This window comes from Nycticebus coucang, chromosome 4 (assembly GCF_027406575.1).
Source record: "Nycticebus coucang isolate mNycCou1 chromosome 4, mNycCou1.pri, whole genome shotgun sequence".
Lineage (NCBI taxonomy): Eukaryota > Metazoa > Chordata > Mammalia > Primates > Lorisidae > Nycticebus > Nycticebus coucang.
This window is the reverse complement of record NC_069783.1, coordinates 86,733,325-86,751,475: the sequence shown is the minus strand read 5'-3', so window position 1 is coordinate 86,751,475 and position 18,151 is coordinate 86,733,325. Positions and strand designations below refer to the sequence as shown.

General features: G+C 37.4%; 1 protein-coding gene across 1 annotated transcript in view; it reads left to right on the top strand.

The window, feature by feature from the left end:
- LOC128584509 (anaphase-promoting complex subunit 1-like) overlaps positions 1-18,151 on the top strand; it is an 80,305-nt gene that overhangs the window by 27,345 nt on the left and 34,809 nt on the right. Inside the window, 9 exon segments of the mRNA XM_053589443.1 lie at positions 224-314; positions 501-566; positions 4,826-4,960; positions 6,235-6,375; positions 7,802-7,862; positions 10,402-10,422; positions 10,425-10,588; positions 15,174-15,248; positions 17,162-17,430. Of these exon segments, the coding sequence (XP_053445418.1) occupies positions 224-314; positions 501-566; positions 4,826-4,960; positions 6,235-6,375; positions 7,802-7,862; positions 10,402-10,422; positions 10,425-10,588; positions 15,174-15,248; positions 17,162-17,430 (1,023 nt within the window).

Sequence of the window (18,151 nt, the reverse complement as noted above, 5' to 3'; positions counted from 1 at the left end):
CTTTATAGTCTCATACACCTTAGCCTCTTGCATATTCCCTCTACTGCCTAATCTCTGGCAACCACTGGTATATTCTAGGTCTCTGTAATTTTTAATTATATAAATGGATTCATATAGTATGTCAACTTTTGAGAATTGTCTTTTATCTTTCAGGATAACATTCTTATGACTCATACAGATTGTTGCATGCATCAATAGTTTCTTTTGTTTTTTTGATATTTAGCTGTGTGAAGTTTCAAGAGAGTAATGATAAAACCCAGCTCATCTTTGGTTCTGTCACCACCATACCAGCAAAGGACGCAGCACCAGTGGAGGTAAATGCAGACATATTTCTTTCTGTCTTTCAAAAAAATTTTTAAAAATATTTTCATCTGTATTCGATGTAAAAATGTAGTCACCTTTCTTGAAATGTTGAGAATTATTATGCTTCATCAGATTTTTCAGCTGAAAAGTTCATAAATTTGCTCTGTTGGAAAACAGGTTTTTTATGTTTTTTGTAGAAGATAGACACCATGCTGGTCCTAGAAGGCAGTGGAAACCTGGTGCCGTACACAGGAGTGGTTCGGGTAAGCAGTAAGTCTCATGTAATGCTTTTAGTAGGGCTACCTCTATGCTTATTTTTTAATGTTATTCTCGGTTGATACTTAAAATCTGGTACTCTTCTGGCCTGTACAGTTTAGTAGGAGATTTTTGTTAAGAGTTGACAGTGAAGTTTCCAGTTTAGATTGGTCTTAATTTGTAGTGTTAGGGCTCACTGCTATCACATACGTTGGTGCTACCATGGGATAAATGGGTAACTTATAATGAGTATATGTAGATTACTTTAAAAAAAAAAAGTTTAATAACTACAAACTGAAATTAATCTGTGGGTAGCTTTGTTAATGTACTAAAGTTTTTTTTTTCTTTCCTTTTTTTTTTTTTGAGACAGAATCTCATTATGTCACCTTGGTAGAATGCCATGGCGTGACAGCTCACAGCAACCTCAGACTCTGGGGCTCAAGCGATTCTTTTGCCTCAGCTTCCCAAGTAGCTGGGACTACAGGTGCCCTCCACAACACCCAGCTATTTCTTTTACTGCAGTTCATTGTTGTTTTAGCCGGCCCAGGCCGGGTTTGAACCTACTAGCCACTCTGCTCTCCTGCTTACCCACTGAGCTACAGGTGCTTCCCAAGAGTTTTAGGTCTTATTTAAGAAGTATATTTTGTAATACCATTGTTGCCGTAAATAGTGATTCCTCTGATTGTTCTGGGCAAAGTTAATTCTGGACTGGGTGTGGTGGCTCATCCCCATAGTCCTAGTAGTACTTTGGGAGGATTGCTTTAGGTTTGAGAGTACCCTAAAGAAGAGCACAACCCATCTCTACAAAAAACAGAAAAAGTAGCCAGGCATTGTGGCTCATGCCTGTAGTCCCAGCTACTTGGGAGGCTGAGGCAAGAGGATCACTTGAGCCTGGGAGTTTGAGGTTGCAGTGAGCTATGATGACACCACTGCATTCTAGCCCAGACATCAGAGTGAGAACCTATCTCATAAAGAAAAAAAAAACCCTCTGGAAAGGATTCACCATTCTAGATGTTATTAAGAGCAGCTTTGATTCATGGGAGGTCAAAATATCAACATAAACAGGAGTTTGGAAGAAGTTAATTTTAATTCTCATGGATAATTTTGAGGGTTTCAAGATGTCAGTGAAGAAAGTAACTGCATATGTTGTTGAATAACAAGAAAACTAAAATTAGAAGTGGAACCTGAAGATGTGACTGAATTGCTGCATTTTATGATAAAACTTGAATGGATGAAGAGTTGCTTTTTATGGATGAGTGAAGAACGTGGAACTTTACATCTTTAACATTTACCTAGATGGAGTTGAAATACGTTCTTCTTAGTAAAGTATCACAAAATGGAAAAATAAATATCCAGTGTACTCCATATTAATATGAAATCAATATATATACAATTACATGCTCATAAGAACAATAAAACACTAATATAGTCCATTTTGGGGGTAGTAGGAGGGAGGGCATGAGGAGGGATCTCACCTAATGTGTCCATTTTGAGGGTGTATAACATGCTCCCTGAGTGAGGGGCTCTTCTACAAATGAAACTTTACCCTGGAAGTGAGAACAATGTAACCTAAAAATTGTACCCTTATATTAATTTGAATAAAGTTAAAGAAATCATATTAAATAGCACATTTAAATCCTATCAGCCCACTAATCATATTAAATATAACGGCATAATATAATTAACAGCCTAGCAAAAACGATTAAATACAACCCAGCTATCTATGTGGGTTGTAAGAAGCTCACTTCAAATATAATAATACAGATAAGTTAAAAGTTTGGAGAATCGGGTGGTGCCTATGGCTCAGGGAGTAGGGCGCCACTCCCACGTACCCAGGGTGGTGGTTTCAAACCCGCCCCAGCCAAAACTACAACAACAACAAAATGTTTGGAGAAACTCAAAAGCCACTCTGCTCTCCTGAAAGCCATAGTAAGGCAGATGGGAAATCTTAACCAGCTGGCAGTTTGGTAATATACCTCACTTACCATTTGGACTCCCTGTTTTCCCCTCTCTGTGGGTTCCATTTGGTCAGATGGTAAGAAATCATTGTTCTTTCCAAATTTAAGATTAATGAGAGAAAAGATTTTTGTGAGTGACTAATCTTGTGAGCAACTCTGGTTATTGGTATATTTTTTTGTACTCTGTGGTATGAATATTCATCTTACTGGATTCCTTCCTTGTCAGAAATTGCCTTTGTTGTTTTTTCTTACTTTCTTTTGTCTTTGTCTTTTTGTGTTTTGTCACAAAGAGGGTTACCGTAGGGTAGAATGCAGGCCTAGCTCTTCCAGAAGCCTAATGTTCAAGCCAGCCCTGCAGACTAGCCAGTTACACAATTCTGGCTAGACTGGCATCTATTAAGACAAAAACAAACCAAAAAAAAATTTTTTTTTTCTTTGAGACAGAGCCTCAAGCTGTCACCCTGGGAAGAGTGCTGTGGCATCACAGCTCACAGCACCCTCCAACTCCTGGGCTTAAGTGATTCTCTTGTCTGAGCCTCCCAAGTAGCTAGGACTATAGGTACCCGCCACAACACCCGGCCATTTTTGGGTTGTAGCTGTCATTGCTGTTTGGTGGGCCCAGGCTGGATTCGAACCTGCCAGCTCTGGTGTATGTGGCTGGCGCTTTAGCTGCTTGAGCTATAGGCGCCGAGCCGAAACAAACAAAATTGTATGAAGTTTCCTTCTCATCCTGAAGGATGAGACAATTCTAAAACTGCCTCTTGTTTTTGTTTTTTTGTTGTTGTTGTTGGTTGTTTGCTCATTGACGGGAATTAACCTGAACTTGAAATGGCTTCATGGTAATCTCAGCTTCAATATAATGGAATTGTACTATTTTTTTAAATTTAATTTTTATTAAATCATAAATATATACATTTATTGGGATAGATAGATTATTTTATTTATTTGCCCCTGAGCTTATCTTTTGATTACGTGCCAGCCACATACACTGGAGCTGGAGGGTTTGAATCTAGCCCGGGCCTGCCAGACAGTGACAACTACAACCATAAAATAGCTGGGCATTGTGGTGGGCACCAGTAGTCCCAGCTACTTGGAAGGCTGAGGCAAGAGAATTGCTTAAGCCCAAGAGTTGGAGGTTGCTGTGAGCTGTGATGCCATAGCACTCTACTGAGGGCGACAAAGTAAGACTCTGTCTCAATAAATAAATAAATAAATAAAATCTAGGGGATTCATCATTAGGTTATTCCTAGGTCTCCGATCTCTAGGCAGTTTTTTGTCTTTTCCTCACTGTGAGACAGGGTCTTGCTCTGTAGCCTACGCTTCAGTGCAGTGGTATTATAGTTCACTGCAACCTCAAAGGGTTCTCCTGGGTTCGCCTCCTGAGTAGGTGAAACTTTAGGCATGCCTGGCTAATTTTTCTGTTGATTATTTTTGCAGGGTCACTGTGTTGCTCAGGCTGGTCTCAAACTCCTGGCCTCAAGGGATCCTTCTTGCCCTGTCTCCCAAAGGCATCAGTCATCATATGTGGCCCAACTTCTGTTATTTTATTAGCGTTTGAATAGTCTATTAATATAAACATATATATTGTTAAAATTTCACTTTAGTTTGAGCATCTCTTTTTAGTCTTGTCAAGTTTTTATCCCATATGGATGTGAATTTCTGTTGTGTTTTTCCTGAGAACCCTACAGATAGCTTAAATAAGGCGTGGTTAGCCTGGATCATCAACTCATCCTTTTAAGATCAGAGAATTTATTCTATCTTATGTAAAATAATTTTGAGGAAGAAATATTTGAGAGTTTATGGTAGAAGACAGAAATAATGAGCTGGAGAGTGCGGTTGAATTAGGTTGGATTTAATTTCCTCAGCATCACCCAGACTCTTCCTTTTAGGACCTGGGATATAATTGGTGTTCTTTCATTCTTCTTGACACTAAGTTAACAAGATTGCAGCTTATAGCCTCTGAAAGTTCTCTCTGTTGTCTTTATTGCCAATAAGCTAAAAAAATGCACAGTATATGGAATTTTGTATAATGTCTTGACTCTTATTAACATCCTTTTACCTCTTGCCTGCAAAAAAAAAGTCTTCAGTAACAAAGAGAAGCAATCAGGCCAAAAGAAATTATGCCAGAGTATTTGCAATTGGATAGTAGAGTTTGATAGATTATTAAAATTTAAATTTTTTAGTTGTGTTTGGTGAGCATAAACTTTGAAATATCAAAAGAAATACATGCTTACATTCCATAACATTTTACTTAAAGTTATGATGCATTAAAGTCAATATTTTTTTCTATATCTTTTTATTGCTCAAAGGTGGGGAAGGTTTTTATTCCTGGACTGCCAGCTCCTTCCCTGACAATGTCCAACACAATGCCTCGACCCAGTACTCCACTTGACGGCGTTAGTACTCCTAAGCCTCTTAGTAAACTACTTGGATCATTGGATGAGGTAAGAAATGGGTGAGGTTGGGGTGGCGCCTGTGGCTCAGTGAGTAGGGCGCTGGCCCCATATACCAAGGGTGGTGGGTTCAGACCCAGCCCTGGCCAAACTGCAACATAAAATAGCTGGGCGTTGTGGCGGGCGCCTGTAGTCCCAGCTACTTGGGAGGCTGAGGCAAGAGAATCGCCTAAGCCCAGAAGCTGGAGGTTGCTGTGAGTTGTGTAACGCCATAGCACTCTACTGAGGGTGATAAAGTGAGACTCTGTCTCTAAAAAAAAGAAATGGGTGAGGTTTTGTAAAAAGAAGAAAAGAAGAATATCGTTTTAAAGTCATTACGTCAAATATTAGTTCTTTCCATGGTTAACTTACTTTTAGTACTTGTAGAATGAATGTTTTCAAACATAGATGATTCAGTTAACTTAACATTGACCTTGGGATTTGTGTGGTAACTTTTGAAGGTGCTAGGGAGACGAAAACGATACATTCTTTTCCATCTAAAGATCTCACAGTTTACTTGGTCTGTCTGTATAAGAAATTATAAATTTTGTTTTTCAATTTGGAGATAGGGTCTTGATCTGTTACCTAAGTTGGAGTGCAGTGGTGTGATCATAGCTCACTGTAACCCCAAACTCCTGATTAGCTTACTGTAACCCCAAATTCCTGGGCTCAAGTGATCCTCCTGCCTCATCCTTCTAAAGTGTTGGGGTTACAGATGTGAGCCATTGCACCTGGCCAAGGTATGATGGTTTAAAGTGGACTGTTAAGAACTATGAAAGAAGAACAAATATTAATTATGGTGAATTCACTGATGGGAAGATATATCCTGATGGAATGATATGCTAAAACCAAAAGCTCATCTTTGAGAGGCATGCCAGACTTTTTTTAAACCTTGAGGATAAGTAGAAAGAGGCATTTGAGGCAAGGAGGAATCTCACAGTGCAGGTAGGAAGGCTGAACATTTTTTTATGTACATTTGCGTCTTTATCTCCTAGCACACAAGTTAAGGATTAACTCAACACATCTGTGGAATGAGTAATCATAAAAGTATATAGGTAGTCTGTTGGGTGAGGCATGCTGGGGATGGAATAATAATAACCTTTTTTTGAGGATTTTATATGTGCTAGGCACTGTTCTGAGTGCTTTATTAATAATAACTCCTTTATTCCCTTAAATCAGCTTTATTGAGAAGGTTCTACTATGATCCTTATTTTATAAATGAGTATATGAAAGTATAGAGACGTTACTTAATTTCTCAGAAAATACTTCATTTGTATTGTATACAGGTTGTTCTATTATCTCCAGTTCCAGAACTGAGGGATTCTTCAAAACTTCATGATTCTCTATATAACGAGGATTGCACTTTCCAACAAATTGGAACTTACATTCATTCTGTTAGAGATCCTGTTCATAACAGAGTAACTCTGGTAAGTATGCTTTAAAACATTAGAGCGATTTCAAGAGATAGAGTTGACATTTCACATTTTTCAGAATGCAAAATTTTGTCTGAAAAATGAAAAAAACATTTCTCATGATTCAAAAAAATTTGTCAGCTGGGCACAGTGGCTCATGCCTGTAATCCTAGCACTCTGGGAGTTCAAGGCAGTGGATTGCCTGAGCTCACGGGTTTGAGGCCAGCCTGAACAAGAGTGAGACCTCGTCTCTAAAAATAGCTGAGCGTAATGGTGGGCATCTGTAGTCCTAGCTACTTGGGAGGCTGAGGCAGGAGAAATTTGCTTGAGCCCAAAAGTTTGAGGTTGCTATGAGCTATGATGTCAAGCACTCTACTGAGGGTGACAAAGTGAGACTCTGTCTCAAAAAAAAAAAAAATTTTTTTTTTTTCAAGTCTTTTTGTACTCTTTTGCTTTTTTTTTTTAAGGGAACACTGGTAACAGCCACGAGCCAATTAAGTGAGGCTTTGATGTAGCAGTATACTCTTTTGCTTTTAAGTATAAAGTAATTCTTAAGTTTTCGAACTTTTCTTTTTTGAGACAGAGTCTCGAGCTGTCATCCTGGGTAGAGTGCTGTGGCATCATAGCTCATAGCAACCTCCAACTCTTGGGCTTAATCCATCCTCTTGCCTCAGTTTCTCTATTTTTATAGTAGAGATGGGGGTCTTGTTTTTGCTCAGGCTGGCCTCAAACTTGTGAGCTCAGGTAGATCTCGAACTCATGAGCTCAGGCAGTCCAACTTCTTCCGCCTTCCAAAGTGCTAGGATTATAGGCATGAGCTCCTGCCCAGCAAAAGATTTTCTATTATTAAACATTATTTGAAAGCAAAAACTTATTTAGCGAGTTGAATTGTTTATTGACAAGGTTTTTGTCCTGTCTTTAAAAGTAGGTATCCTCCTTTTGATGATGGTAACTCTTAGTGTCTGTGTAAAAATTGGGCATGTCTTTTTTCAAGGCTGGGCATGCTGGTGACTCATGCCTGTAATCCTTGTACTCTGGAAGGCTGAGGTAGGAGGATCTCTTGAGCTCAGGAGTTTGTGACCAACTTGAGCAAGAGCGAGACCTTGGGGCATTGTCTTGGGAGCCTGTAGTCCCAGCTACTTGGGAGGCTGAGATAGGAGAATCGTTTAAACCCAGGAGTTTGAGGTTGTTGTGAGCTAGGCTGATGCCATGGCATCTTAAGAAAAATAAATTAGGCACTTTTTATTGAAATAAGAATTTGAAACTGTTTTGCAAATAGTTAGAATTGTTCATTTTTGTTGAAGTAATGGATTTTATTTATTTCATTGAATTTTACGGTGATAGGCAAATAGTCTTGTAAAGTACCAGCTATTTTTAAGACATTCATTGACTTAGAATGCACAAATCCTCTTTACTTTCTTTTTTCTATTCTTTTCCCTAGGAACTGAGTAATGGCTCCATGGTTAGGATCACTATTCCTGAAATTGCCACCTCTCAATTAGGTACGGTTGAGAATCAGACCTTACTTCTGTGTGTTCTGAGTTTGATTTAAAAGATTTTCAGCAATTACTGATTTACGTTAATAATTGGGGTTTAAAAAATTATTATGCCATTTTGAGGCTACTAGATTAAGTTTTTCTTTTAAGTTTTGAGAAGCTTTAAAGAGCTGAGAAGTGCTTTGTGATGTTTACTTTATGTGTGGTATAAGGCTGGAATATAGTTGAAGGATGTGCTAATTCTATTTCTCTGAAATTCATAAGGTAAAGAATATTATGCATTAAGATTACAAGATATATACATGCCTCTTGCAAGAAAATCTGAGAAACAAGAAACCTAAGCAATTAAAATATTTCTTGGCATATTTAATGATTTTAATCCTAAAATAAATTTCTCTACCTTTATATAAGTTGTAAAATTAACATATTTGCCTTAATTGAATAAAACTTAGTATTATAGTTAAAGTATAATCAGAAGTATTTTGATAAATACCGGATTCTGCTTGAATTATTACTGAAATGTAATTTGGAAGACTCTAGGAAAGAGTATTTCAGAATAGAATAATAAGCAAAATATTAGAATTAAAAGGATTTGCCAACAAATACAAGTTAAGAAAAGAATGTATGTGTAAATATGTTCATGATGTCTTTTGATTTCAAAATATAGCTGCCAAAGCAAAGCATTGGCAGACTAGAATGACTTTCTTCTTTTTGGAACTTTTTTTCATTGATATAGTAAATGATGTTCCAAGTTGGTTTATAGATTCTTTGCCTTTGCAAAAGGTATTTCGTTAGTAGTCACAAGGCCAAGTATACAGAATTATCATTAGCCTAAACAAAACATATGAAACAAATAATAATGGAGTAAATAAAATAAAAACAAAATAAAATCTTACTCCTTTATAGTCAGATAGAAGTCACATAGTTCATGCACAGAAGTTTTTGTACTTTATTTATAAAGGGTTTAATATACCCTCACACAGCATCTGGTTTACACTTACTTTGGATTGAGCTTTGACATGCTTAGTTTTGATTTTGTAACATTTATTGCCATTTACACCCACCCTTTGTTATGTGTGTATGCACCTAGCAAATTGGTAAGAAAAAGAATATGCTGCTGACCCTGGGCCCAGTGACAATGAAAAGGGAAAGGAAAAAAAGAATCCTGTAAAAAGAGGTTATGTGAATGCAAAAACATTGCAGTTTGAAGTTATTTACTACTACTGAAAGATCCGGACCTTGAAGTAGCCTGGGCCACCCTCAGGGGTTCACTGTATGAACACATAGTGCTATCACCCATGTTTCTATTAATGACTGAGCTGTGGTATTTAATCCATTTAAGACAGAGAGTATGTAAAACGTAAAAAACTGAATGCTGTCAAAAATAAAGAGTTATAAAGTTTTGGTTAACAGAAATACACATTTAGAACATCTTGTACTGCCAGTAGGCATTGCTATTTGTAGATGCATATATTGAATATCATATATTTACTCAAGTATTTAAACAACACTTTAAATAAATCTGCTCACATAGAAATTATAGTTCTTTATAGAGTGACCTTTAATTTGTCACCTAAGCTAGGACATACATACGTAGGTGTTAAGTATCTACTCTGTTAATGGTAGCATGAGTGTCCAACCTTTTTCGTCTCTGCCACAAATTGAAAGGGGAAGAGTGAGTAGTAATTGTAGCAGTGAAGGTGAATTAGGACTGTCTTAGGTAAACTGGGCATTTTGATCACCTTATTTATGATCCAAAAATATTAATCAAAAAGCTACCTTTAGGCTTGATGCCTGTAGCACAGTGGTTACGGCGCCAGCCACGTACACTGAGCCTGGCAGATTCGAACCCGGCCTGGGCCAGCTAAACAACAGTGACAACTGCAACAAAAAACTAGTTGGGCTTTGTGGCAGGTGCCTGTAGTCCCAGCTACTTGGGAAGCTGAGGCAAGAGAACCACTTAAGCCCAAGAGTTTTGTAACATTTATTGCTGCTTCACAGCTCACAGCACCCTACCCAGGGTGACATAGTGAGACTCTGTCTCAAAAAAAAAAAAAAAAGCTGCATATAGAAGTCTTGGAAAGGGCTGGGAGCAGTGGCTCGTGCCTGTAATCCTAGCACTTGGGAGGCCAAGGTGGTGGATTGCCTGAGCCCATAGGTTTGAGACTAGCCTGAGCCAAAGCGAGACCTCATCTCTAAAAATAGCCGTTCTCTGTGGTGGGCACCTGTAGTCCCAGCTACTCGGGAGGCTAAGGCAAGAGAATAACTTGAGCCCAAGAATTTGAGGTTGCTGTAAGCTATAATATTATGGTACTCTACTAAGGGTGACAGAGTGAGTTTCTGTCTCAAGAAAAAAAAAGAAAAAGAACTCTCAGAAATACTGTTGAATTTAGAAGTTGGTTTAACTTCAGATGATTGGCTAAGATTGGCTCTTTAATGCCAGTTCTTGTTCATAGTAATACATAGTACAAGTTAAAAAACTTACTGAAAGAAGAAAAGAAATGCATGCAGAAGAAACATCAAAATAAATCTTTGCTTTTAATAGTACAAACATGTTTGCAAGCAGTTAATTGATCCTTCCAAAAGAAGTAGCGGTTCAGATGCTTGTCAAGTGGTACAATGTTCACAGCGCTCCAGGAGGACCCGGTTATCACTCAGAGTGGAATTTATTTGTCATTTGTCTCATGAACATGATGGGTTATAACACAGACCGCTTAGCGTGGACCCGAAGTGTAAGTAAATACATTTATTTTCTCCTTGAGTTATTCTGTTATCACTGTAATGGTTACATAAGGTTAATTTTATATATGACAGATAAACTTAATAAGTATACCTTACTCAAAATAATAGAATAATTCTGAATCTGCGCCTGTGGCTCAGTCGGTAAGGCGCTGGCCCCATATGCCGAGGGTGGCAGGTTCAAACCTGGCCCCGGCTGAAGTGCAGCCAAAAAGTAACTGGGCGCTGTGGCGGGCGCCTGTAGTCCCAGCTACTCGGGAGGCTGAGGCAAAAGAATCGCTTAAGCCCGGGAGTTGGAGGTTGCTGTGAGCTGTGTGATGCCACGGCACTCTACCGAGGGCCATAAAGTGAGACTCTGTCTCTACAAAAAAAAAAAGTTATAAAAAAAAAAATAAAAAAATAAAATCTCATTTAATATTTAATGATACCAAATTTTACTTAGTAATTACCATTATTGAGTCTTTATAATGTGTTAAAACATTTGACTATTTCTCATTTCATCTTTGTAAAATGGCTATAAGTTATGCTTGGATTAGTACTGGTCTTGCTTTTATTAATACATTGAATCACAAAGAGATCACAGAATTGTGATTTGCTCAAAATCAGGACTGCATTTTCTGATTTTTGGCCTACCATTCTTTTCTGAAGAAAAGACTCTCTTTTTATATACATATTGGTTGGTATGTGAGGAGGAAGATTTGATTTGAGGGACAATTAAAATACGTTAACGTAGGTGTTAAGTATCTACTCTGTTAATGGTAGCATGAGTGTCCAACCTTTTTCCTCTCTGCCACAAATTGAAAGAATAAGAGTTACCTTGGGCCACATATTAAATACACAAACACTAAGGAAAGCTGATGAGCAAAAAAAAAAAGTCTGTGCATACTTACATCTGACACCACAGACAAGCAAAATAGTCCTCAAATAATCATTATGTGGGCTGCAGGATCTAGGTTGGACATCCATGGTTAAAGCCGTATCCCTCACCCTTTTCCCGCAGAAACTTCTTTTAGGTCCTTAATGGATTGTTTGTAAAATCAGCAAGGTAGTGCCTTCAGTATTAGTGATTTCCTTTTTGCTCTGGAGATCACTCTCAGGACCTTGCCTGGGTCACTCTGAGGAAATTACGGTAGAACATGCTGACCTTTGTCCAGATACTCAGCTGTACCTTCTGTGCATTTTATTCTTATACTAGCAAATTCATCTTTAAAAATTAATTCTTCTTTATAAGAGACAAATTTGGAAAATGGAGGAATTAAAATAATTCTAAGAGATAACTCCTCTAAACATTTTGATGTTGCCTTTTTGATAAAAATGATATTAATAAAAATTTCCCACATCATGTAAAAATTCTTTTAAGAAAATCCTTCATTTTATCGCAGTGTAGTTCTGTTGGCCAGGGTAGAGTGCCATGGTGTCTGCATAGCTCACAGCAACCTCAACCTCTGAACTCAAGTGATCTTCTTGCCTTCAGCCTGCCAAATAGCTGGGACTACAGGCACCTGCCACAATGGCTGATTTTCTATTTTTGGTAGAGATGGGGTCTCACTCTTGCTCAGGCTGCTCTCTTAACTCCTGAGCTCAAGTGATCCACCCATCTAGCCTCCCAGAGTGCTAGGATTACAGGGGTGAGCCACTCTACCGGACCTGTCACCATGTAGTTGTGTTATAATTACCAATAGCTAATAATCATGCACTGTTGAATCTCTTTTTTTTCTTATTGTAAATAATTTACAAACATCCTTTTTCATACAAATCTTTATATCTCTAGGCCTTTTCCAATAATTGAATCTTAAAAGAGGGACTACTGGCTCAAATAACATTTGGAAAGAGGTTCCCAATCAGCATTCTTATAATTATCATTGAAAAGTGCCCATTTCAGCTGGGTGCAGTGGCTCACGCCTGTAATCTTAGCTCTCTGGGAGGCTGAGGCAGGTGGATTGCCTGAGCTCATGAGTTTGAGACCAGTCTGAGCCAGAGCCAGAGCAAGACCTTATCTCTAAAAAAATAGTTGGGCATTGTGGCAGGCGCCTGTCCCAACTACTTGGGAGGTTGAGGCAAGAGAATTGCTTAAGCCCAAGAGTTTGAGGTTGCTATGAGTTGTGACGCTACAGCACTCTACCCAGGGTAACAAAGTGAGATTCTCAAAGAAACAAAGAAAGAAAAATGCCCATTTTATCACAGTGATTATTTGTGGTGTGTTGAACATTTTGCCAAATTAGTGATAAATTTTATCTTGCTTTGTATAAGTAAATGGAAATTGTTTTTTCAAATTCTCATTGGTCAATTATGGTTATTTTTGGATTTGTATTTTGTGTCCTTTGTATTTCATTCAGTTTTTTCTCAGTCCAGCAGCCAAAGTAATCCTGATAAAGTCAGGTCATTGTTAGTCATTCTTCTGCTCAGAATCCTCCAGTGGCTTCCCATCCCACTGCCAAAAGGCCAAAGGCCTTTTTCCCAAAGCCATAGGCCTACAAGATGCCACAGGACTTAGCCTTTTCTTACCTTTCTGGGCTAATTTCTTACACCTTGCACATATTATCCCAGCTACACTGGCTTCCATTCTGTTCCCTGAGCACTCCAAGCAGGGTGTTTGTCCTTACTGTTACTCCTACAGAAAACACCTTTCCACAGACAAGACGTGTGTAGGTCTTTATTCAGATGTCACCCCAGTGCTGCCTGCCTTATTCTGTGTAGAATTGCACCCCCCTCTATACATTTTGTCCCATTTGCCTTTCTTGTTTTTGTCTTAGCAGTCAATTAAATATGTATTTTACTTATTTATTTTGTTTGTGTGTTCTTCCTCCCCCCCCATTAGAATGTATAAAAGTAGTTTTGTTTTTTTTTTAAATTCAGGTTAATGTGAAAGAAGGTACAAACAAGTACGTCACAGTATTTGAATTTGTTAGGTAGAGTCCCTCTTGTAGTTGTGTCCTACACCCCAAAGGTGTGCCATACACACCTACGTTGTCTTTTTTATTTAGTTCTTTTCATTACTCTCTCTCCGGGACTTAAGAGTTCCTGGCATAGATGGATGCTGAGTGAATATTTGTTAAATGAATGCCCTTTTCCATCTAAATGAGATACTGTTTTAAAAGTTTGTGTGCGTTGTAGCTCTCTGCAATTTCTTACTGGGAAAATAGTGACAGTTTTCTTTTTTATTCTAAACAATTGTATCCAAGTTACCTTGTCCCTAATTTTTCTGTTTTTTATTACATATGAAAAGATTAAAACCTTGTAGGAACTGAGGATTTCTACATAATGAAAAAGCACCTCAGCTTTTTGTAGTTTGTGTAGCATTGTCATGGGCACCTGTAGTCTCAGCTACTTGGGAGGCTGAGGCAAGAGGATCACTTGAACCCAAGAGTTTGAGGTTGCTTTGAGCTAAGATGCCATGACACTCTACCCAGGGTGACCAAATGAGACTCTATCTCAAAAAAAAAAAAAAATCAGTTTTAAAAATTACTTTGTTGCTATCTATGTTTAGTTTTTATATAGAAATCAACTTTTTTCAGCTAATAAGATTGATAAGTGCATAAGTTTTTATAGAAAAATAGCCATCTCCATTTATAGAATTATGGTTTATTAGTTGCTCATTCAGTGTCCATGTGAAGATTCAGAAATCAGTTCTACAAATTGAGGAAACTGGAAAAAACCATTTAAACTCATTTTTTTGATCTGGAGAGTCAAAGACCTATCTTTTTTAGGTCACTGTGGGTATAGAGGGCAATAAAGGTTATGCCATGGGAAATTGAGGAGAACTGAATCTTAGAAGACTGCTTGGGTGTGGTATTAGAGGATAGTCTAGCTATTTTAACAGAAAGGCCCTAAAACATACAAATAAAAATGTTTGGAGCTTAGCAGGTAAACAGGCCACACAGTTATTCAGGGGTCCAGGTTGATGGGGGATTTGCCATCTTCACCATGAAGCTTAAACGATCATCTGGGTTGACTTCATTGCAGTGAGGTGGAAGGGGCAATGAACTTGGAGGAGAAGGTGTGGGAAGTTTTCGTGCACTGGGCCTAGAAATGATGACCTCTACTTTCATTCATCATCCTCAGTTACACCTAACTTTAAGGGAGGTAGGGAATGTGGTTTGCCTGCGAGTTGAGGAAAAACTGGAGAACAAAGATTTTGGAGAGTAGCTACCTGTCTCTGCCATAGAATTGTTAGATGGTCCACTGTAGACAGACTGTAAATAAATGTCTGCTTTAGTTCTATCATTGAGTTGAATCTTTGGGACTTGGCATGTTGTGGATATGCCTAAAGTTTCTTATTCTACTAAAAGTATGATATAATCTATGTTATTACAGAAGAAGGAGAAGGGAGGATTCTGCCATTGCAGTGTTCATGAGCCCAGGCATTATAATAGATGCTTTACATATATGATATCATTTCATCTTCACAGTGACCTAGAAGAAAGTTGTTTGTGTCATGATTTTCTAGATGAAAACATGAGTTTTGATGGTTTTTGTCAGTTTCCTTAAGTGGTAGAAATGCTTTCTGAATTTTGTAAATTGATCAGTTGACAGGAAGAAATGTATGATTTTATCTTCTCTTTTGGGGTTATTGTTCAGTTTGACTTTGAAGTATCTCTTTCTCCAGTCATCGCTCCCAAAAAAGCAAGGCCTTCTGAGACTGGATCTGATGATGTAAGCATTATTATTTCTTGCTAATATAAATTAATTTATGGATACTCATACTATTCTTTAATTTCTGTGGTATTCCTGTCAGTTTGCTTATATTTCCAAGACCTTTTGCTTTATTTCTTTTAAAACCCAAGAAGTTATTTGAAAAAGTAGGATCTGTTGTTTTCTTTGGTCACTTACTCACTTTTGTCTTTAATGATAATGTAGAAATTACTGTAAACCTTTGTTTTGCTGCATGATTTAACTTTGGGTTTACAGATGTCTTATTATCAACTGATCACCTGAAATGGTAAGAATTTACCTTTTTATACAGTGTTTCCCTAATTTATTTGTTCTCAAATATATCAGATTCCATGGGTATTAACTCCACCTCCCGGGGTATATTCTTAAGTGGTCCAGAAATCTTTTTAATTGAGGTATAATTTACATAAGTGAAATTCTCACATCTTAATTTACAGTTTGACCATTTTTGACGTAATGCACACTTATGTAACTCACTCTGTCAGTACTCTGAACATTTCCATAACTGTATAAAGTTCCCTTGTACCATTTTAAATCAGGTTTAATCCCCTCCTCAAGCAACCAGTGATGTGAATTCTATTGCTATGTGTTCTAGAACTTGATATAAGTGAAATAATATAGTATATAATTGTTGGTATAAGACTTATTTAGTTCAACATGATGTTTTTGAGGTGCATCCATGTTATTATAGGTATCAATATTTTGTGCCATTTTATTGCTGAGTATTATAAATATACCATAGTTTGTTTATTCATTCTTCTGCTGGTAGAGGTCTAGGCTATTTCCATTTTTTGAGTCTTGTGAATAAAGCTGCTACCAGTGTGCAGTAACAAATCTTTGTGGACATAAATTTTCATTTCTTTTAGATAAATACCTACTTAGTGACATTGTTGGGTCATCGCTGTCTCCCAAACTGCTTGTACTGAATTATACTCTGACCAGTAGGGTATGAGAGTCCCTCTCATTTTTGGCAGTGTTTGCTGTTGTCAGGCTTTTTCATTTTGACTGTTTGCATGTATGTGAAGTCGTTTCCCTGAATGGTTATAATTTGCCTTTCCTTGATGTCTAATGTGTTAAGCACTCTTGCATGTGCTCCTTAGCTTCTTATCTATCATTTTATGAAGTTTGTATTCAAGTCTTTTACCTATTTTTTAATTGGATTTTTAAGTTCTTATTTTCTCTTAGTGTGTGGCTTAACAGTGTCTTTTGATGAACAACTTTTTACTTTAGTTCTCTAATTTATTGGTGTTTTCTTTTATGGTTCTTTCTGTATCTTGACTAAAAATTCAGTTAGACTAACATACTGTATTAAACCTTATTCAAACATCTGTACGTTCCAAGATCTAGAAATAGCATAAGCCACATTCTCTGAATACAATACAATAAATCACAAGGAGAAACTAAAATAGACCTAGCACTAGGAAAGTGTAGTGCAATCAGTCTGCTACCAGTCATAGCATCTTACAAACATGGAAAGATAAAATATACTAACTGAATACAGGTAGACATTCCCTCTTACCGAAACACAAATCAGGGTAGAGGCCACTAAACCTGCCCATCTACACTTTTTTGACATCATAAAGTGTAGCCAGCCTGAAATAGTCTTTAAATTTTCTGTCTCAAAGTTTCTTCCCTAAAAGGGCATGACTAGATTATTTTTCAAATGGTTTTTGAAAGTGGCTTGTCTTAGTATTTGTCATTGGCATCTGGAAATTGTTTGCTATTTTATAGTTGTTCCCTTTATTTTAGTAATGTGATTTCTTTGTTCATATTCTTAGATTGATTTCATGTGAAAATGGAGCTTGAATTGTTCTAAGTGAATCTGATTTTCTTTTATTAATGATGACATTATAAGGAAATATTTTTTCAAAAATTAATATCCTTATTCTTCTTAGGACTGGGAATATTTACTGAATTCAGATTACCACCAGAATGTTGAGTCTCATCTGTTGAGCAGATCTTTATGTTTGGGTTCTTCGGAAGTTTCGCAGATGAAGGATGAAGATTTTTCACAGAACCTCAGTCTGGATTCTTCTACGCTCCTCTTTCCTCATATACCTGCAATTTTTTTTGTTCTTCACCTTGTCTATGAGGAGCTTAAATTGAATACTCTAATGGGAGAAGGAATTTGTTCACTTGTTGACCTTCTTGTTCAGCTGGCAAGGTAAATAGTGTTTGTAGATTAGAAACTGCCAGGAGATAGCTGGGTGTAGTGGTGGGCACCTGTAGTCGCAGCTACTAGGAGGCTGAGGCAAGAGAATTGTTTGAGCCCCAGAGTTGGAGGTTGCTATGAGCTATGATGTTACAGCACTCTAACGAGGGTGGCAAAGTGAGACTCTGTCTCAAAAAAGAAAAAAAAAAAAAGAAAGAAACTGCCAGAAGATACTTAGGTGAGTGTGTTCTGTGATACCACATAGCAGTGATTTTTCAACTGGTATGCTGTAGGAGGATCTTAGGTATGCCATGAAAATTCTTAAATGATCATTAATTAAATTATTTTTTAAAGAAGTTCAAAGCATAGTAAGTATATTCTTTTTTTTTTTTTTAACTCTTTTTTTTGATCAACGTAATTTAAGTGCACCATGGAAGTTTAACTATAGGTTCAAGTGTGCTGGGACATGAAAAAGTTTGAAAAACACTGCCATATAGGAACCTTGTAAATACGTTTCTGAAATTCACATTCTCAGAAAACTAGAGCATTTTCTGTAAACCATAAAATTGTTTGAAGATACCTGTTTATGCAAGCTCCTGTGGGTCATGCTGGGAGTTTTAAGTTTTGTCCTATGATGAGTGGAAGGTCATAAAAAATGGTGATTCATTTTGACAAGATGACTGGCTACACCGTGGTGGCCAAATTCTGTAATAATATCTACATTCAAGTAGTG